This window comes from Lepisosteus platostomus, chromosome 24 (assembly GCF_059453375.1).
Source record: "Lepisosteus platostomus isolate fLepPlt1 chromosome 24, fLepPlt1.hap1, whole genome shotgun sequence".
In the NCBI taxonomy this organism is placed as follows: Eukaryota; Metazoa; Chordata; class Actinopteri; order Semionotiformes; family Lepisosteidae; genus Lepisosteus; species Lepisosteus platostomus.
This window is the reverse complement of record NC_142634.1, coordinates 3792501-3814479: the sequence shown is the minus strand read 5'-3', so window position 1 is coordinate 3814479 and position 21979 is coordinate 3792501. Positions and strand designations below refer to the sequence as shown.

The window sequence follows — 21979 nt, the reverse complement described above, 5'->3', positions numbered from 1 at the left end:
CCTCAACTGCACACAGTCCTGTAACACCAGCGCCTCCCTCAACTGCACACAGTCCTGTAACACCAGCACCTCCCTCAACTGCACACAGACCTGTAACACCAGCGCCTCCCTCATCTGCACACAGTTCTGTAACACCAGCGCCTCCTTCAACTGCACACAGTTCTGTAACACCAGCGCCTCCCACAACTGCACACAGTCCTGTAACACCAGCGCCTCCTTCAACTGCACACAGTCCTGTAACACCAGCGCCTCCCTCAACTGCACACAGTCCTGTAACACCAGCGCCTCCCTCAACTGCACACAGTCCTGTAACACCAGCGCCTCCCTCAACTGCACACAGTCCTGTAACACCAGCGCCTCCCTCAACTGCACACAGTCCTGTAACACCAGCGCCTCCCTCAACTGCACACAGTCCTGTAACACCAGCGCCTCCCTCAACTGCACACAGACCTGTAACACCAGCGCCTCCCTCAACTGCACACAGACCTTTAACACCAGCACCTCCTTCAACTGCACACAGTCCTTTAACACCAGCACCTCCCTCAACTGCACACAGTCCTGTAACACCAGCGCCTCCCTCAACTGCACACAGTCCTGTAACACCAGCGCCTTCCTCACCTTCACACAGTCCTGTAACACCAGCGCCTCCCTCAACTGCACACAGTTCTGTAACACCAGCGCCTCCCTCAACTGCACACAGTCCTGTAACACCAGCGCCTCCTTCAACTGCACACAGTCCTGTAGCACCAGCGCCTCCCTCAACTGCACACAGTCCTGTAACACCAGCGCCTCCCTCAACTGCACACAGTCCTGTAACACCAGCGCCTCCCTCAACTGCACACAGTCCTGTAACACCAGCGCCTCCCTCAACTGCACACAGTTCTGTAACACCAGCGCCTCCCTCAACTGCACACAGTCCTGTAACACCAGCGCCTCCCTCAACTGCACACAGTCCTGTAACACCAGCACCTCCTTCAACTGCACACAGACCTGTAACACCAGCGCCTCCCTCAACTGCACACAGTCCTGTAACACCAGCGCCTCCTTCAACTGCACACAGTCCTGTAACACCAGCGCCTCCTTCAACTGCACACAGTCCTGTAACACCAGCGCCTCCTTCAACTGCACACAGTTCTGTAACACCAGCGCCTCCCTCAACTGCACACAGTTCTGTAACACCAGCGCCTCCCTCAACTGCACACAGTCCTGTAACACCAGCGCCTCCCTCAACTGCACACAGTCCTGTAACACCAGCGCCTCCCTCAACTGCACACAGTCCTGTAACACCAGCACCTCCCTCAACTGCACACAGACCTGTAACACCAGCGCCTCCCTCATCTGCACACAGTTCTGTAACACCAGCGCCTCCTTCAACTGCACACAGTTCTGTAACACCAGCGCCTCCCACAACTGCACACAGTCCTGTAACACCAGCGCCTCCTTCAACTGCACACAGTCCTGTAACACCAGCGCCTCCCTCAACTGCACACAGTCCTGTAACACCAGCGCCTCCCTCAACTGCACACAGTCCTGTAACACCAGCGCCTCCCTCAACTGCACACAGTCCTGTAACACCAGCGCCTCCCTCAACTGCACACAGTTCTGTAACACCAGCGCCTCCTTCAACTGCACACAGTCCTGTAACACCAGCGCCTCCCACAACTGCACACAGTCCTGTAACACCAGTACCTCCTTCAACTGCACACAGTTCTGTAACACCAGCGCCTCCCTCAACTGCACACAGTTCTGTAACACCAGCGCCTCCCTCAACTGCACACAGTCCTGTAGCACCAGCGCCTCCCTCAACTGCACACAGTCCTGTAACACCAGCGCCTCCCTCAACTGCACACAGACCTGTAACACCAGCACCTCCCTCACCTTCACACAGTCCTGTAACACCAGCGCCTCCCTCAACTGCACACAGTTCTGTAACACCAGCGCCTCCTTCAACTGCACACAGTCCTGTAACACCAGCGCCTCCCACAACTGCACACAGTCCTGTAACACCAGTACCTCCTTCAACTGCACACAGTTCTGTAACACCAGCGCCTCCCTCAACTGCACACAGTTCTGTAACACCAGCGCCTCCCTCAACTGCACACAGTCCTGTAGCACCAGCGCCTCCCTCAACTGCACACAGTCCTGTAACACCAGCGCCTCCCTCAACTGCACACAGACCTGTAACACCAGCGCCTCCCTCAACTGCACACAGTCCTGTAACACCAGCGCCTCCCTCAACTGCACACAGACCTGTAGCACCAGCGCCTCCCTCAACTGCACACAGTCCTGTAACACCAGCACCTTCCTCAACTGCACACAGTCCTGTAACACCAGCGCCTCCCTCAACTGCACACAGTCCTGTAACACCAGTACCTCCCTCAACTGCACACAGTCCTGTAACACCAGCGCCTCCTTCAACTGCACACAGTCCTGTAACACCAGCGCCTCCCTCAACTGCACACAGTCCTGTAACACCAGCGCCTCCCTCAACTGCACACAGTTCTGTAACACCAGCGCCTCCTTCAACTGCACACAGTCCTGTAACACCAGCGCCTCCCACAACTGCACACAGTCCTGTAACACCAGTACCTCCTTCAACTGCACACAGTTCTGTAACACCAGCGCCTCCCTCAACTGCACACAGTTCTGTAACACCAGCGCCTCCCTCAACTGCACACAGTCCTGTAGCACCAGCGCCTCCCTCAACTGCACACAGTCCTGTAACACCAGCGCCTCCCTCAACTGCACACAGACCTGTAACACCAGCACCTCCCTCACCTTCACACAGTCCTGTAACACCAGCGCCTCCCTCAACTGCACACAGTTCTGTAACACCAGCGCCTCCTTCAACTGCACACAGTCCTGTAACACCAGCGCCTCCCACAACTGCACACAGTCCTGTAACACCAGTACCTCCTTCAACTGCACACAGTTCTGTAACACCAGCGCCTCCCTCAACTGCACACAGTTCTGTAACACCAGCGCCTCCCTCAACTGCACACAGTCCTGTAGCACCAGCGCCTCCCTCAACTGCACACAGTCCTGTAACACCAGCGCCTCCCTCAACTGCACACAGACCTGTAACACCAGCGCCTCCCTCAACTGCACACAGACCTTTAACACCAGCACCTCCTTCAACTGCACACAGTCCTTTAACACCAGCACCTCCCTCAACTGCACACAGTCCTGTAACACCAGCGCCTCCCTCAACTGCACACAGTCCTGTAGCACCAGCGCCTCCCTCAACTGCACACAGTCCTGTAACACCAGCGCCTCCCTCAACTGCACACAGACCTGTAACACCAGCGCCTCCCTCAACTGCACACAGACCTTTAACACCAGCACCTCCTTCAACTGCACACAGTCCTGTAACACCAGCACCTTCCTCAACTGCACACAGTCCTGTAACACCAGCGCCTCCTTCAACTGCACACAGTCCTGTAACACCAGCGCCTCCCTCAACTGCACACAGTCCTGTAACACCAGCGCCTCCTTCAACTGCACACAGTCCTGTAACACCAGCGCCTCCTTCAACTGCACACAGTTCTGTAACACCAGCGCCTCCTTCAACTGCACACAGTCCTGTAGCACCAGCGCCTCCTTCAACTGCACACAGTCCTGTAACACCAGCGCCTCCTTCAACTGCACACAGTCCTGTAACACCAGCGCCTCCCTCAACTGCACACAGTTCTGTAGCACCAGCGCCTCCCTCAACTGCACACAGTCCTGTAACACCAGCGCCTCCCTCAACTGCACACAGACCTGTAACACCAGCGCCTCCCTCAACTGCACACAGTTCTGTAACACCAGCGCCTCCCTCAACTGCACACAGTCCTGTAACACCAGCGCCTCCCTCAACTGCACACAGACCTGTAACACCAGCGCCTCCTTCAACTGCACACAGTCCTGTAACACCAGCGCCTCCTTCAACTGCACACAGTTCTGTAACACCAGCGCCTCCTTCAACTGCACACAGTCCTGTAACACCAGCGCCTCCCTCAACTGCACACAGTTCTGTAACACCAGCGCCTCCTTCAACTGCACACAGTCCTGTAACACCAGCGCCTCCCTCAACTGCACACAGTCCTGTAACACCAGCACCTCCTTCAACTGCACACAGTCCTGTAACACCAGCGCCTCCCTCAACTGCACACAGTCCTGTAACACCAGCGCCTCCCTCAACTGCACACAGTCCTGTAACACCAGCGCCTCCCTCAACTGCACACAGTCCTGTAACACCAGCGCCTCCCTCAACTGCACACAGTCCTGTAACACCAGCGCCTCCCTCAACTGCACACAGTCCTGTAACACCAGTACCTCCCTCAACTGCACACAGTCCTGTAACACCAGCGCCTCCCTCAACTGCACACAGTCCTGTAACACCAGCGCCTCCCTCAACTGCACACAGACCTGTAACACCAGCGCCTCCCTCAACTGCACACAGACCTGTAACACCAGCGCCTCCTTCAACTGCACACAGTCCTGTAACACCAGCGCCTCCCTCAACTGCACACAGTCCTGTAACACCAGCGCCTCCCTCAACTGCACACAGACCTGTAACACCAGCGCCTCCCTCAACTGCACACAGTCCGGTAACACCAGCGCCTCCTTTAACTGCACACAGTTCTGTAACACCAGCGCCTCCCACAACTGCACACAGTCCTGTAACACCAGCGCCTCCCTCAACTGCACACAGACCTGTAACACCAGCGCCTCCTTCAACTGCACACAGTTCTGTAACACCAGCGCCTCCTTCAACTGCACACAGTCCTGTAACACCAGCGCCTCCCTCAACTGCACACAGACCTGTAACACCAGCGCCTCCTTCAACTGCACACAGTCCTGTAACACCAGCGCCTCCTTCAACTGCACACAGTCCTGTAACACCAGCACCTCCCTCAACTGCACACAGTCCTGTAACACCAGCACCTCCCTCAACTGCACACAGTCCTGTAACACCAGCGCCTCCCTCAACTGCACACAGACCTGTAACACCAGCGCCTCCTTCAACTGCACACAGTTCTGTAACACCAGCGCCTCCCTCAACTGCACACAGTTCTGTAACACCAGCGCCTCCCTCAACTGCACACAGTCCGGTAACACCAGCACCTCCTTCAACTGCACACAGTCCTTTAACACCAGCACCTCCTTCAACTGGACACAGATCTGTAACACCAGCGCCTCCCTCAACTGCACACAGACCTGTAACACCAGCACCTCCCTCAACTGCACACAGTCCTGTAACACCAGCACCTCCTTCAACTGCACACAGTCCTGTAACACCAGCGCCTCCTTCAACTGGACACAGACCTGTAACACCAGCACCTCCCTCAACTGCACACAGTCCTGTAACACCAGCGTCTCCCTCAACTGCACACAGTCCTATAACACCAGCGCCTCCCTCAACTGCACACAGTCCTGTAACACCAGCGCCTCCTTCAACTGCACACAGTCCTGTAACACCAGCGCCTCCTTCAACTGCACACAGTCCTGTAACACCAGCGTCTCCCTCAACTGCACACAGACCTGTAACACCAGCGCCTCCCACAACTGCACACAGTCCTGTAACACCAGTACCTCCTTCAACTGCACACAGTTCTGTAACACCAGCGCCTCCCTCAACTGCACACAGTTCTGTAACACCAGCGCCTCCCTCAACTGCACACAGTCCTGTAGCACCAGCGCCTCCCTCAACTGCACACAGTCCTGTAACACCAGCGCCTCCCTCAACTGCACACAGACCTGTAACACCAGCGCCTCCCTCACCTTCACACAGTCCTGTAACACCAGTGCCTCCCTCAACTGCACACAGTTCTGTAACACCAGCGCCTCCTTCAACTGCACACAGTCCTGTAACACCAGCGCCTCCCACAACTGCACACAGTCCTGTAACACCAGTACCTCCTTCAACTGCACACAGTTCTGTAACACCAGCGCCTCCCTCAACTGCACACAGTCCTGTAACACCAGCGCCTCCCTCAACTGCACACAGTCCTGTAGCACCAGCGCCTCCCTCAACTGCACACAGTCCTGTAACACCAGCGCCTCCCTCAACTGCACACAGACCTGTAACACCAGCGCCTCCCTCAACTGCACACAGTCCTGTAACACCAGCGCCTCCCTCAACTGCACACAGTCCTGTAACACCAGCGCCTCCCTCAACTGCACACAGTCCTGTAACACCAGCGCCTTCCTCAACTGCACACAGACCTTTAACACCAGCACCTCCTTCAACTGCACACAGTCCTTTAACACCAGCACCTCCTTCAACTGGACACAGATCTGTAACACCAGCGCCTCCTTCAACTGCACACAGTCCTGTAACACCAGCGCCTCCTTCAACTGCACACAGTCCTGTAACACCAGCACCTCCCTCAACTGCACACAGACCTGTAACACCAGCAGTATTGATCTTGTGAGGGGGTAAGACAGAGCTGGTTAAAGAGATGCCCACATTCCAGCCCGCAATTTAATTCAATAAAATTCCAGATGCTTTATTGGCATGACCAATGAGTAAAATCAGTATTGCCAAAGCAAAACAAATATAATTATGAAAATCTACAGACATTTACAATACAGACACATCATAAGATTTTTACATATAAACATATGGAGCATTACTGGGAGACAGGCTCACTGCTCCTCAGGCTGTGACAGGAAATCATACACTGGGCAGCCAGTTCAACTGCCTTCCCTCCTCCCTCTCCCAGTAGGGAATTCTGATTAGTAAATTTAGAGAAGAATGTTTCTCTAATCCCAGAGTATCTGTCACAGTGCAGTAGGAAGTGCACCTCTGTCTCTATTTCTCCCGGCTGGCAGTGGGAGCACAGCCTGTCCTCTCTGGGCAGCCAGGTCTGCCTGTGTCGCCCAGTTTCTATGGCCAGGCTGTGGTCACTGAGCCTGTACTTCGTCAGGGTCTGTTTCTTTTCAGTTTCTTATCATCGTTAAATATTCGGCTAGTGTGTATTGTCTGTTTAGGGCTCTGTAGCATTCCAGTTTATGTTGTGTTTGTGTGTGTGTGTCCCAGTGTGTGAGATATTGCTGTTTGATCTGTGCTGTGATGTGGTTGAGTCTGAGTTGTGGTGCTCTAGCAGTGCTGTCAGGTCGGTGAGCCTCAGGACCAGCTGGCTCAGGGGGCTCTGTTTTGGGCTCAGCAGGGCTTTGTGGTGGTAGGAATTTAGGTTGCTGTTTTTTAGGTGTAGCCAATACTTTAGTACTCTTTTCTGTATGATTATCAATAGTGGGTACTGGCCTAATTCGGCCCTGCACCCGTTGTTAGGTGTTTTTCTCTGCAGACGGAGGATGTTTCTACAGATCTCCATGTGCAGAGTTTCTGTGGGGTGTTTGTCCCATTGAGTGTGCTCCTGGTGTGTGAGGGGACCCCACACTGCCCTGTGACCTTCCAGTGTGGAAAGGGGGATTTCTGGCTGAGAAGAGGAAAGGAGGAACAGTGTTTCAGCTGCAGAAGCAGCGCAGGGACGATGATAAAGAGAGACCAGAGAAACTGGAATCAGGAGGAGAGGCGTGAAAGCTGAGCTCTGTAAGGGAAGAAGAAAGAGGGGCCTGACAGCCTGTCTCACTAACCTCCTCTTCCCTTCTGTCCCCAGATGTCCTGGAGTTCTGCGCCCAGGATGTGTGCAGTGTGTACTGAGCCCCCGCCGGAGAGAGGGAGGGGCCGCAAGAAATGCTCTCCCGCCTGCAAGCCGCGGACCTGCTCTTTTATAAAAGCACTTTTCCAGAAAGCCCTTCCCCGCCTCTCCGTTTCCAGGCAGGAACTCTCCCCGCCTGTCCGCGAGCAGACCCCCCACTTTCACGGCTGGTTGTGAAACGATACAGAGCCAAAACTGATTGATCAGATCAGAACACACAGGGCTCCTCCATGGTGCACTGTGCCCCGGTCCACATCTGCACCTTGGTGGAAACGCTCCCTTCAGCAGAACTGAGGAATTCCATCGGGTCTCAGCCCCTTATTCCCAGGAAGGGCCTCACCAAGCCAGCGTCCATCCTGGGAGTGCTGGAAGTGTCGGGTGCAAAGAGCAGCCACATTCTGGAAGGGACGTCAGTCTGTCGCGGGAACTCACACACACACACACACACACACACACACACACACACACAGTTTGGGAACGGCGGCTTAACCCCAGGCAGCACGTTACCAGAACACCGGGAGAAATCCCTGGTTGTCCACCCCCCAGGGAGAGCATGCAAGCTCCACACGGCAGGATCCCCAGTTCAGAATCGAACCCGGCACACAGAGCAGTGAGGTAGCAACTCTCACACATGATGGACAATATTACACAGGTCACAGTTCCTGCACCCTTCCCGGAAAAAAACAAACAAACTTTAAAACAACATCAGTCAAACACTCTTCCAGGAGTGACTTTCTCACAGTGCAGCAAAAGGACAGGACACCTGTCCCAGGCACAGACAGCCAATAAAGACACCTGCAAGGGACTCATTCATAGGCAGCTCTCACCAAACTAGTAAGAACACCACACAAACGCCACACAATCATACAATCTGAATTCAGGCCGAATCTCAGCTGCCGTTTCCAGGACAGGAGCAGTGTTCCCTGCTGCACAGGTCTGCGACAGGCTGTGCACAGAGCAGTGAGGAGAGAGGGAGGGGGCCGCAGGAAACCCTCTCCCCTCGTGGCCTGGAAACCGCGGACCTGCTCTTTTATAAGAGCACTTTTCCAGAAAGCCCTTCCCCGCCTCTTCGTTTCCAGGCAGGAACAGTAACACCAGCAGGCAGAGCTCCTGACCTGGTCTCAGTGATGGCTCCCTGGTAGCTCTACAGGCTCCAATTCTCACACGGAGACAAACGGCACAGTTAGTGCTGCCACCTGGCAGCTTCCTCAGTGCACTTCCAGCTCTGCTAACATTTCATCCCCGAGTAATAAACAAGGCGTGTACTGTCCCCGTTTACTCTGGGGCTGGGACAAACGTCTGGTCTGTTATTCGCGACAGAATAACTTGCTCTGGAGTGCAGGAGTCCAGCAGGATTGAACCTCCCCTCTTAAACCAGCAGCTTGGGACATTTTGTTCAGGTTAGTGATCAGTGAAATCAGGAATGGCCAGACACGCCCTCTATGCTCCAGGCCCAGGTCCCAGCGGCAGGACTGCAGCTCAGGCCCAGCCCAGGTCTATCGGTCCTCTTTCCCCGCCTGTCCGCAAGCAGACCCCCACTTTCACCGCTGCGTGCGAAACGATACAGAGCCAAAACTGATTGATCAGATCAGAACACACAGGGCTCCTCCATGGGGCACCTGGGGGGAAACACTCCGAACTGAGGAATTCCATCGGGTCTCAGCCCCTTATTCCCGAGAAGGGCATCAAATACTGGAAAGAGCTGAACCGAAAAATCTGACCAGCCGGACAGAGAGGGAGGGATGAGGGGGGAGGGCGGACACACCACCCGAAATGAAAGGTGCAACACTCCCGACGTCGTCCTGCGAGGAGAACACAGTCGAGCCCCAGCCTTTAAACAAGTCTCAACACTTTATTTCATAAATAAAAAAAAAATATATTAAAATAAAATCACAATGATGAACAATATTAACCTTTAGTGTGTTGGTCTGTGCGGGGCTCTCGAGGGAGAGACAGCTGTGACACGGACGAGCAACCAGGCTGAGGCGCGTTCAAACCTTAAAACGCAGAAGCAATGCAAGCAGGGGCCGAACAGAAAGAAAGCTCGATCTGCCACATTTGTACCAGTGTATACACAAAACACCTGCTTCTGTGCACAATTAAAGAGAAACCGAAGAATCGGTCAGGCTCCCCGGCAGCGAGCGCCGGCCGAGACCGCTGTCCGGCTGTCCACCTCAGAGCTGTCCAGGAGTCTGTGCGCAAGCCCAGGGCGGGGGAAGGCGCAGCCGGTCAGCGCGGGCTCCGCAGAGGCCCGGCAGAGCCCGTCTCAACCCCACACTCGGGTCCGGGTCAGGAAGCCGGTCATCTGCCCAAGTCCTGCAAGAGGAAGTCGATGGACCCTGGTGGACCGCCGGGCAACCCTGCGAACTGCACAGAGCTGCTCAGAAAACAGAGCCAAGCTCGGAAGTGACCGATGGACTGACCGCCCTGCCCCTGGGTCCGGTCTCCCACAAAACCGCTGCCGTGAGGCTGAGGGAAGGCAAACTCCGGCAGGTTCCTGGAGACGGACACACGGACTGGCGCAGAACCTGAAGTGGACAATCAGGCGGAGGGACACGCAGGCCGAGGAAAGGGCAGTCACCCTTCCTCTCATACTTCAAAAGCAGTGCTCCCCGTGTCCCACTCCATCGCCAAACACTCGCCCCAGCGCCGCCGGAGCGCGGCCCCCTCTCACCCCCAGCCCCCCCCCGACCTCCAGACCTCCTGCTGCCTGCAGAATGGCTCTGAGCCTCCGGGACCCGGGACACCCAGGAACTGAGCTCCAGTTAACTGGCGGACTGATGGAGTCCAGCCTGCGTCTCCGCACAGGGGCCCCAGCCAGCGCCTGCAATCCGGGCGGATTCGCTCCGTGCAGAAGACCCGGGACGCGCCGATTTCCAAGAGCGATCCGCTCTAAGGCCACGTACGGTTCGAGAGAATCACTTGAAGCGTAACAAAACATTCGAATTCCGACAATCACCGAAAACTACACGAGAGGAACGGGATTTTCTGGGATTCAGTGAAATATCAGATTCTAAGCTCACAGGACAACAGCAGCATCATCGTTATCGTCTCTGAGAAACGGACAGCAGCGCAGATCCTCGCCACGACAACGCTCCTCTTATGGAACAATCGGCTGGCTGGCCGGACCCGGGTCCCAGACTCCCGCGGGGGCCCAGGGGTAGCAGGGATCCCCGCTGGGGTGATCATGTCCTCGGAAACCCTGGCAGGGCTGCACTGCCGATTGCCAGGGGGCGCTGTGGAGCCTCGCGCCGGTGCAGCTGTCGCGGGGTTGGAGGGCGGGGCGGGGCGCGGCTGTGTGGCGGGGCGGGGTGGGTAGTAGCGCCGGGGTCTGTGCCCCTCACACCTCCAGCCCCTCCTGCGTCAGGAAGTGGTCCAGGTCGCTCAGCCTCTCGATCAGCTGCAGGTCGAGATCCGCGTCGCCCTGCCGCGCCCTCCGACCCCTGCCCCGCCCGCCGCGCACCCGCACGCCCCCCCGCGCCCGCCGTTTCCGCGGCAACGTGAAGTCCGGGAAGTCCAGCATGCGCTTCCTCTTCTGTTGCCCGATGCAGACCAGCGCGCCGTTCTTCTCCCTGGGCTCCTCGAAGATCGTCTCCAGGCTGCAGCCAGACAGGGAGAGAGGCAGACCTTAGACTCCCCGGTCACTGAGCAGGAGCTACTGGACAAACTCCAGGCAACAACTTGCAGAAATTGAGGAGTCACTAAATCAGAACTGTTTCTGGGAGAAGTGGAACAACTTAAACAAATCAAATCAAAACCAGAAGAATTGGCCATCCAAAATGGAACAATCTGGCAAACATACTTTGAAAATCTCTATGAAAAGCTCCCAAATACAAATCAATCAGACCAAAACACCATTTATGAAAAACTCAAAATTTTGGAATTGGCTATCAAAGACTCCAGGCCCTCAGACCACGCAAAGCCTGTGGCCATGATGGTGTCATAAATGAGATGTTGAGACACAGCAGCCCAAAGTTGCAACAAGCCCTCCTCAAACTACTCAATCTCATCATGACAGCCGGATGTTTCCCCGAGGCCTGGAACCAAGGACTGATCACACCCATTTATAAGAGTAGAGATAAACTCGATCCCAACAACTACCGGGGCATCTGTGTGAACAGTAACCTGGGGAAGGTATTCTGCAGTATCCTAAATACACGAATACTGGCCTTCCTTACCGAACACAATGTCCTGAGCAAGAGTCAGACTGGCTTCTTAAAAGATCACCGCACATCTGATCACATTTACACCCTACACACACTGATAGACAAACACGTCCACCAAAAACACAAATGAAAGATTTTTGCCTGCTTTGTCGATTTCAAAAAAGCATTTGACTCGATTTGGCATGAAAGATTGTTTTATAAACTACTCCAAAGTGGCATAGGGGGCAAAGTGTACGACATCATTAAGGAACGAGTAATGGGTTTAATTCCATGCTGAAAAGAAGTTTTGGCTGAAGGCACCACAGTTGAAACATTGCGTTTCCTTTTTCCTCTTTTCAGCATGGAATAAACCCATTACTCGTTCCTTTGCAGCCTACGCAGCTGACCCACCTGAACTGCTTGAACATAATCAAATCAATGTACTCGAAGAAAAAAAAATGTGCAGTGAAAATTGGAAACAAAAGGACTAAATTCTTCACCCAAGGCCGTGGGGCGAGACAGGGCTGCAGCCTGAGCCCAACACTGTTCAATATCTATATCAATGAATTAGCAGGAATGTTGGAACAGTCTGCAGCTTCTGGTCTCACACTACACAACACAGAAATCAAGTTCCTGCTCTACGCAGATGACCTGGTCCTGCTGTCGCCCACAGAGCAGGGGCTGCAGCAGAACCTGGCACTGCTGGAGCAGTACTGTCAGACCTGGGCGCTGACAGTCAATCTGGACAAGACCAGAGTTGTGGTTTTCCAGAAGAAAGCCAGACCTCAGGGAAACAGGTACAAATTCACACTGAACAACAACACATTGGAGCACACATCCAGCTACACATATCTCGGTCTCACCATCAGCTCTTCTGGGAGTTTTGACCTGGCAGTGAAGGCACTGAGGGAGAAGGCACTCAGGGCTTTCTACGCAATAAGAAGGAGGCTCTTCAACATCAACCCACCAACAAGAATCTGGCTCCAAATATTTGAAAGTGTAATCCAACCCATTGCCCTATAGGGCAGTGAAGTGTGGGGTCCCCTCACAGACCAGGATTACACCCAATGGGACAAACACCCCACAGAAACACTGCACTTGGAGATCTCCTAACAGTGTGTTCAGGGTCGAATTAGGCCAATAGACACAAAATAAACTGGAATGCTACAGAACCCAAAGAGGCAACACACACTAGCCGAATATTTAACGATGATAAGAAACTGAAAAGAAACAGACCCTGACGAAGTACAGGCTCAGCGACCACAGCCTAGCCATATAAACTGGGCGACACAGGCAGACCTGGCTGCCCAGAGAGGACAGGCTGTGCTCCCACTGCCAGCGGGGAGAAATAGAGACAGAGGTGCACTTCCTACTGCACTGTGACAGATACTCTGGGATTAGAGAAACATTCTTCCCTAAACTCAGAAATCTAATCCCAGAGTTCCCACACCTGCCAGAATCACAACAGGTCCCAATCCTACTGGGAGAGGGAGGAGGGAACTCAGTTGATCTGGCAGCCCAGTGTGTGATCTCCTGTAACAGCCTGAGTAGCATTGAGCCTGTCTCCTGAAGGGTTAAAATTCCTTCTCTGTACAGCATGTTCAGCAAAACACCAACTACAACATTAAATGTATCTGCTGTTGATAAGACCAGGGGCCAGCAGATACAAAGAAGGGTTGTTTTAAGAATCCCAAAGAAAATTTTTTGTGTAGAAGGCCAACTGTAACTACCTGCTTTTGGAATACACTGATATAGCTAAAAAACGTAGACATCTTCTGATTAAAGTAGATATTTGCTTAACCAATAGAAAGTAATTAATTAATTAAATTAATTGAAGTTTTTTTCTTTTTGAGACTTAAGCTCTTTGTATTCTGTGTATAAAAGGGCAGCTGTAACTTTTCTTGTTAGAACCATCTTCCTAATTAAAAGGAGCGTGCTTCTCTTTGGACAAATATACAATAAACTCCTCTTCTGCTCGACAAAAAGGTATCCAGTGGATTTGTACTCTGCACTCTCAATAATGCTAGTTTGAACGTAAATGTATTATTAATGTATTAATTTACATTAATTTACATTAATTGTAAATGTCTGTAGATTTTATGTTAATTTTATTTGTTTTGCTTCGGCAACACCATGCCAATAAGGCATCTTGAGTTGAATTGAGAGAGAGGCACTAATAGTGTAACGGAATAGCAATAGTGTAACTGCATGAATAGTGTAACGGAATAGCAACAGTGTAACCGCATAAATAGTGTAACGGGATAGCAACAGTGTAACCGCATGAATAGTGTAACGGGATAGCAACAGTGTAACCGCATGAATAGTGTAACGGGATAGCAACAGTGTAACCGCACGAATAGTGTAACGCAATAGCAATAGTGTAACCGCATGAATAGTGTAACGGGATAGCAATAGTGTAACCGCATGAATAGTGTAAGGCAATAGCAATAGTGTAACCGCATGAATAGTGTAATGGGATAGCAATAGTGGAACCGCACGAATAGTGTAACCGCAATAGCAATAGTGTAACTGCATGAATAGTGTAAGGCAATAGCAATAGTGTAACCGCATGAATAGTGTAAGGCAATAGCAATAGTATAACTGCATGAATAGTGTAACCGCAATAGCAATAGTGTAACCGCATGAATAGTGTAACGGGATAGCAATAGTGTAACCGCATGAATAGTGTAACGGAATAGCAATAGTGTAACTGCATGAATAGTGTAACGGAATAGCAATAGTGTAACCGCATGAATAGTGTAAGGCAATAGCAATAGTATAACTGCATGAATAGTGTAACGGGATAGCAATAGTGTAACTGCATGAATAGTGTAACGGAATAGCAATAGTGTAACCGCACGAATAGTGTAACCGCAATAGCAATAGTGTAACTGCATGAATAGTGTAACGGAATAGCAACAGTGTAACCGCATAAATAGTGTAACGGGATAGCAACAGTGTAACCGCATGAATAGTGTAACGGGATAGCAATAGTGTAACTGCATGAATAGTGTAACGGGATAGCAACAGTGTAACCGCATGAATAGTGTAACGGGATAGCAATAGTGTAACTGGATGAATAGTGTAACGGAATAGCAATAGTGTAACTGCATGAATAGTGTAACGGAATAGCAATAGTGTAACCGCATGAATAGTGTAAGGCAATAGCAATAGTATAACTGCATGAATAGTGTAACCGCAATAGCAATAGTGTAACTGCATGAATAGTGTAACGGAATAGCAACAGTGTAACCGCATAAATAGTGTAACGGGATAGCAACAGTGTAACCGCATGAATAGTGTAACGGGATAGCAATAGTGTAACTGGATGAAGAGTGTAACGGGATAGCAACAGTGTAACCGGATGAAGAGTGTAACGTTAGTGTAGTGTAACGTCACCAAAGCCTGCAGGAGTGCCGTGCAACACGCTGGGAAAACTCAGTCCGACAGAGAATACGTGTGGATTGGGCGAATTCTGCTTGGGAGATGGCTTGCCAATAAATGCGTGAGGAAAATTCTGGCACTATAAACGCTGGAGTTGCGGGAATAGCTAAAATCGTGTGGAAAACCCGCAGTCCTGCGCCGAAATTCCAGCCCTGACGTCGTTTTAAGGACGTGCAGGCGGAGAGGACTGACCTGTTGGAAGGAGGGGAGCAGTAGTTCTTGTTGGTGTAGATCTCCTCCAGGCTGAACTCCTTCTTCTTCAATCTGGGGACAGAGGACAGCAGAGGGACGGGTCAGCGCGCCGCGGGAGCCCCGTGCGAAGCCGGCGGTTCGCTCTGCACACACAAGCACACACGCTGGCCGCTCACGACGTCCGCTGACCTCTTTGGTTTAGGGAGCCCCATGGGGGTTAGGTTGTTGTCCGGCTTGGGGACAGCTTTCCGGATTCGGATCTGGGACACTCTCTTGGAGCGCTGGCCTGGCTGCTCCACCAGCTTCTTCTCGGACAGCCCGTCCTGAGAAAGGCACAGAGGGAGGGGAGTCAATGAAGAGAGGCTGAGCCTGTCCAGCGTGTGGGGTCACTGCACACTTCACAGCAGACAGGACAGCTCTTCCTGGTCACCACACCACAGTCCCAGAAGCCCTTGCACAGCCAGCACTGCTCTCCGGGCCTCCGTGCTGGAAGCAGGACAGTCCCAGCGTCTGCATCAGGCCTTGCGCCGTGCTGCCGGCCGGTCAAAGGGCACAGCCCAGCTCCACTCTTCCAGCCCCTTTCCCGACTCGCAATCCCACCCCTTCTTCCGGGTCTCACCTCCCTGGGGGCCGTCTGGTGGCCGGAGTCGGCCCCTGCCGGGCTGTAGCCCTCCTCCTCCTCGCTGTCCGAGCCCTCGGGACACGGCGGCTCCGCGCCGGGAAGGCCGAGGTGGGGGTCGGGCGGAGGGTCAGAGAGGAGGGAGGACGCAGGCAGTGCAGGTCTGGACAGAGGGCGAGGCAGGACGGAGACAGTGCAGTCCAGCTGTCTCCTTCATCGAGGAGAGAGAGGGGAGAGGGCAGAGAGAGGGGGAAAAAGAAAGGTTATTTTACATCTTTGTTATTTTACAGTCTGCTCCCTCTCCATGGCCTCTCACAGCCCTCAGCCTAGAGCTATGCTGCCTGCCTCCCTGTAGCAATGCTTCTAAATCAGAAGATGCCAAAAGCACAAAAAGCTACTGCAGCACAACAGAGCTTCACACGGCTTCGAACCCACAACCTTCCCGCCTGCAACACTTCAGATACAACATCCGAGTCCAGCTGAACCCACTGTACTCGAAACAGAGATCAAGCCTGTTCCGCCAGCCAGCAACCTGTGACCCGCAGAAGCACGAGGTCACGAGGTCACACCTCACCTCGCCGCCATGGCAGAGGGTCTGGCATCACGTCACAGGCAGCAGCAGCAATTCCACAGGAGGGATCCCCCCCCACAGCTGTCAGCTTCCTTTCCAGCTGCTCTGTTATCCATCTGGACCCTTATTTGCCCTATTTGATGGTGCAGGACTGACTCGACCGATCCTTCACTGTGTATTGTGTAACTGCTGCACGTCTCAGAAAACTTTCAAACGTTCGTGTATCAGGCACCTCAATTCTCCAGCCATGGATCCAATCAGGTAAGCAGCTGGGCTGGGATGAAAACCAGCAAGTGTGGGGGTCCCCAGATCTCAGCCTGGGAACTCCCAGCAGCCCAGAAAGGGCTGGTCTCGTTATGGCAACTTTCCTACATCCTACAGGAATGGTCTCCCACTGGGCATCCCCAGCCCTGAGTGCATCCCCCCCGACATCCCACCCCCCCCCCCCCACAGCGCTGGCCTGACATCCTTGCCAGGCTCTCCTCCCTGGACTGCGGCTCTGTTCACAGCTGATGGATCCGGGGGAACATCACCCCATCTTTGGCAAGCTTAAGGGTAAGACGGCTGCTTGATCAGCAGGTGCTGATCACTTGCTCTCCCTCGCTCTCTCACACTCAAACACGCTCCCTCGCACTCAAACACACTTTCTGTGCCCTAGCACTCTTACACACTCTCTTGCACCCTCACACCCTTACACGCTCCCTCGCACTTACACGCTCCCGGAGTTCCCTCGCACTCTTAATGCGCCCTCACTTATGTTGCACTCTTACACGCTCCCACGCACTTACACGCTCCCTCACTCCCACACTCTTACATGAGCCCTCGCACTCTCTCACTCTTACACGCTCCCTCAGTTCCCTCGCACTCTTATACGCTCCCACGCACTCTTACACGCTCTCCCACGCTCCCTCACACTCTCACGCGCACTCTAATTCGCTCTCCCGCACTCTTACATGCTCCCTCACTCCCTTGCACTCTTACACGAGCCCTCGCACTCTTACATGCTCTCTCGCTCCCTCGCCCCCACACGCTCTCTAGCACTCTTACACGCGCCTTCGCACTCTCACACGCACTCTAACTCGCTCTCCCACACTCTCATGTTCCCTCGCACTCTTACACGCTCTCCCTCGCACTCTTACACGCGCCATCGCACTCTTACACGCTCTCCCTCGTCCCCTCACACGCTCTCCCTCGCCTCCTCACACTCTTACAAGTTCTTACACGCTCTCCCTCGCACTCTCAGAACTCTCCCTTGCCCCTTCACACTCTTACAGTACACTCTCTCCCTCACACTCTTACAGTACACTCTCTCCCTCACACTCGAACACGCTCTCTCGCATTTACACACGCCCTTGCACTCTTACACGCTCCCTCGCACTCTCACATGCACTCTTAACTCGCTCTCCCACACTCTCATGCTCCCTTGCACTCTTACGCGCTCTCTCGCACTCTTACACGCTCTCCCTCGCCCCCTCACACTCTCACACACACTCTAACTCACTCTCCTGCATCGCTCCCTCGCATTCTTACACCCTCCCTCGCTCCCTCACACGCACACTCTCGCCCCTCACCTGCGATCCGTCTCTGTGCCGCACAGGGGGGCGAGGTCAGTCAGGCAGGAGTGGGGTGGTCGGCTGCCCCAGGACCCCAGGACCCCTCCCAGGAAGCAGTGCAAGGAGGGGAGCAGGCTGTCGCTCTGGGGGAGGGGCTGCGTCTGGGACAGCAGCACCCGGAAACCCTCTCCGAGAGGCCCGCCCGCGCCGCGCTGCCTCGTCCACAGGCGGTAGCGGGTGGGCGACGACAGCGCCAGCACCGTGCGCAGGCCGGACCCAGGCCGGGGGGTGGCCCGCCTGGGCACGCGGCCCCTGCGGAAGCTGCCCAGGGCGCCGTGGCAGTCCGAGCCGGCCAGCAGCACGTCCTGCAGCTGCGCCAGCGCGGCCCCACCGGGGCCCGAGCCGCCTGCCGCACCGGGCAGCAGGACGGAGCACGCCCAGTCTGCGCCACGGAGCAGGAGGGCTCCACGCCCCGCCGGCGACGGGTCCGAGGAGATGCAGGGGGGCGGCGAGCCAGGGCGGGCCGGGACACCCAGGTCGATCCGGAAGGAGAGGGGCAGGAGGGGGCTGCTGATCGTCACCAGGGGCCGCCACCGGCCGGGCAGGAAGGCGGGCAGCTCGGGAAGCACCTGCTCGGCCACTGGCGCCTGGAAGCGGAGATTCCTGGGGCGCCCCTTCAGGCGAGGGACGACTCGGCAGAAAACCGCCCCCCCCCAGAGCGGTTTCAGGCAGGCAGGGGCGGCGGACGCCCCCGGACCGGGCGCCCTGCCTGGCCAGCGGCACCACGGCACCCCCGGAGGGCGGGACAGGGCCCGCGGCTCCTGGAGGGAAGCCAGGCTGCCGGCCAAGTCGGCCAGCTTCAGGAGCAGAGCCTGGCCGCCGCCGCGGCTCCGCGGTGCGATACCGCCCGGGGGGCTCGGGCGGACCTGCGGGGGTCTGCGGCTGCCGTTCGCAAGGCAGACGAGCCTCGTCTCCCCCCGGTGCCCCCCGGGCACGCTTCGGGCCAGGCCCGCGGGCTCTCGAGTCCGGCTGCTCGCCAGGGCGGTGCCCGCGAACAGGGCGGCGCCGGACGGGCTCGGGGTCTCGGGCCTGGACTTGCAGGTCCGGAGGGGCTGCTGCCGACACTGTCCCAGCCTCTTCCTCTTGCACGGCCCCTGGCGCGGCGCCGGGACGGGCCCGGCGGCGTGTGCCCCAGGGTGTCCGGGGCAGGAGACGGGCGGCTCGGTGTCCGGGAGAAGGCTGCCGGACACACTGGGCGTGTCCGGCGGCGGCACAGTGGGGTTCCGGGTGCTGACGTCCAGGGACCCCCCCTCTGTCACAGTGGCGAAGGAAGTGGGGCTCTGCTGGGAGGCAGGACCGCCCTCGCTCTGCCGGCTGTCTGGAGAAGATTCGGCACTCAGCTCCACGGATATCAAACAGTCCGTCCCCGGAGAGGAGCCGGCTCTGAGCTCCGGGGATATCGCAGTCTCCCTCTCCGGAGAGGAGCGGGCTCTGAGCTCCGGGGATATCGCAGTCTCCCTCTCCGGAGAGGAGCGGGCTCTGAGCTCCGGGAATATCGCAGTCTCCCTCTCCGGAGAGGAGCGGGCTCTGAGCTCCGGGGATATCGCAGTGTCCGTCCCCGGAGAGGAGGCGGCTCTGAGCTCCGGGGATATCGCAGTCTCCCTCTCCGGAGAGGAGGCGGCTCTGAGCTCCGGGGATATCTCAGTGTCCCTCTCCGGAGAGGAGCGGGCTCTGAGCTCCGGGGATATCGCAGTGTCCCTCTCCGGAGAGGAGCCGGCTCTGAGCTCCGGGGATATCGCAGTGTCCCTCTCCGGAGAGGAGCGGGCTCTGAGCTCCGGGGATATCGCAGTGTCCCTCTCCGGAGAGGAGCGGGCTCTGAGCTCCGGGGATATCGCAGTGTCCCTCTCCGGAGAGGAGCGGGCTCTGAGCTCCGGGGATATCGCAGTGTCCCCCTCCGGAGAGGAGGCGGCTCTGAGCTCCGGGGATATCGCAGTCTCCCTCTCCGGAGAGCAGCAGGCTCTGAGCTCCGGGGATATCGCAGTGTTCCTCTCCGGAGAGGAGGCGGCTCTGAGCTCCGGGGATATTGCAGTGTTCCTCTCCGGAGAGGAGCCGGCTCTGAGCTCCGGGGATATCGCAGTGTCCGTCTCCGGAGAGGAGCCGGCTCTGAGCTCCGGGAATATCGCAGTCTCCCTCTCCGGAGAGGAGCCGGCTCTGAGCTCCGGGAATATCGCAGTCTCCCTCTCCGGAGAGGAGCCGGCTCTGAGCTCCGGGGATATCGCAGTGTCCGTCCCCGGAGAGGAGGCGGCTCTGAGCTCCGGGGATATCGCAGTGTCCGTCCCCGGAGAGGAGGCGGCTCTGAGCTCCGGGGATATCGCAGTGTCCCTCTCCGGAGAGGAGCCGGCTCTGAGCTCCGGGGATATCGCAGTGTCCCTCTCCGGAGAGGAGCCGGCTCTGAGCTCCGGGGATATCGCAGTGTCCCCCTCCGGAGAGGAGCCGGCTCTGAGCTCCGTGGATACCGAAGTGTCCATCTCCGGAGAGGAGGCGGCTCTGAGCTCCGGGGATATCGCAGTGTCCCTCTCCGGAGAGGAGGCGGCTCTGAGCTCCGGGGATATCGCAGTGTCCGTCCCCGGAGAGGAGGCGGCTCTGAGCTCCGGGGATATCGCAGTGTCCCCCTCCGGAGAGGAGCTGGCTCTGAGCTCCGGGGATATCGCAGTGTCCCTCTCCGGAGAGGAGCTGGCTCTGAGCTCCGGGGATATCGCAGTGTCCCTCTCCGGAGAGGAGGCGGCTCTGAGCTCCGGGGATATCGCAGTGTCCCTCTCCGGAGAGGAGCCGGCTCTGAGCTCTGGGGATACCGAAGTGTCCCTCTCCGGAGAGGAGCCGGCTCTGAGCTCCGTGGATACCGAAGTGTCCATCTCCGGAGAGGAGCTGGCTCTGAGTTCTATGGATGGCGAACGACACATCGCCACCTCCGGGTCCCTGTCCTTGTGTGCTTCCAGATTCTGCTGCTCCGCCTGTCGCTCCTCGATTAGTCCCTCTTGCAACAGGCCGGCGGCTGCAGAGACTCCTTCCTGAGTGTCCGGCATGCAAGGAGAAGCTCCACCACCTTCCGGCGACGCACAATCTCTGGACGCAGACTTCGGCTCCCCGGAGCTCCCGCGGTCAGCAGCTGGGAGGTCGACCTCGCCTCCCGCAGGCGCTCGCTCAAGTGATGTCCCTTGGGAGGGCGGCCCCGATATCGAGGGGCTTGTTCCAGCGTCGCTGTCCCCCTCTGCGCCTCCCAGGCGCGTCTCTGCTTGCCCGTCGCTGTCCCCCTCTGCGCCTCCCAGGCGCGTCTCTGCTTGCCCGTCGATGTCCCCCTCTGCGCCTCCCAGGCGCGTCTCTGCTTGCCCGTCGATGTCCTCCTCTGCGCCTCCCAGGCGCGTCTCTGCTTGCCCGTTGCTGTCCCCCTCTGCGCCTCCCAGGTGCCCCTCTGTTTGCCCGTCGCTGTCTCCCTCTGCACCTCCCAGGCGCCCCTCAGTTCGCCCCTTGCTGCCCCCCTCTGCGCCTCCCAGGTGCCCCTCAGTTCTTCCGTTGCCGTCCCCCTCTGCGCCTCCCAGGTGCCCCTCAGTTCTTCCGTTGCCGTCCCCCTCTGCGCCTCCCAGGCGCCCCTCAGTTCGCCCATCGCAGTTGCCCCCAGCAGCCCTGGGCCCGGTGATGCCGTCGCCCACCAACACCGGGAGTCGCCTGCTGCAGTGTGCACAGCTGCCGCCCGCATGGGGAGACACAGCCGCAGCTCCGGAGCTCAGGGGACAGCAGCAGCCCCGGCC

The 21979-nt window shown here is 56.4% G+C and overlaps 2 protein-coding genes across 4 annotated transcripts in view; one reads left to right on the top strand and one right to left on the bottom strand.

The window, feature by feature from the left end:
- The window catches only part of sxph (saxiphilin), a 180856-nt gene extending 171299 nt beyond the window's left edge, over nt 1–9557 (top strand). For both annotated transcript variants that reach the window (XM_088618662.1, XM_088618663.1), the window contains exon 18: nt 7608–9557. In XM_088618662.1, the coding sequence (XP_088474788.1) occupies nt 7608–7651 (44 nt within the window). In that variant the 3' untranslated portion in view covers nt 7652–9557. The remainder of the gene's footprint in view (nt 1–7607) is intronic.
- LOC148641371 (uncharacterized) overlaps nt 9488–21979 on the bottom strand; it is a 25088-nt gene continuing 12596 nt past the window's right edge. The window contains exons 5-10 of one of the 2 annotated variants that reach the window (XM_088618661.1): nt 18192–21979; nt 16376–16381; nt 16050–16260; nt 15620–15753; nt 15431–15502; nt 9488–11248 (exon numbers count right to left, since the gene is read on the bottom strand). The exon at nt 18192–21979 is cut by the window's right edge and continues 536 nt beyond it. In XM_088618661.1, coding sequence (XP_088474787.1) covers nt 10990–11248; nt 15431–15502; nt 15620–15753; nt 16050–16260; nt 16376–16381; nt 18192–21979 — 4470 coding nt within the window. In that variant the 3' untranslated portion in view covers nt 9488–10989. Of the gene's footprint in view, nt 11249–15430; nt 15503–15619; nt 15754–16049; nt 16261–16375; nt 16382–18178 lie in introns of those variants that run through there. The other variant, XM_088618660.1, reaches the window with a different exon arrangement.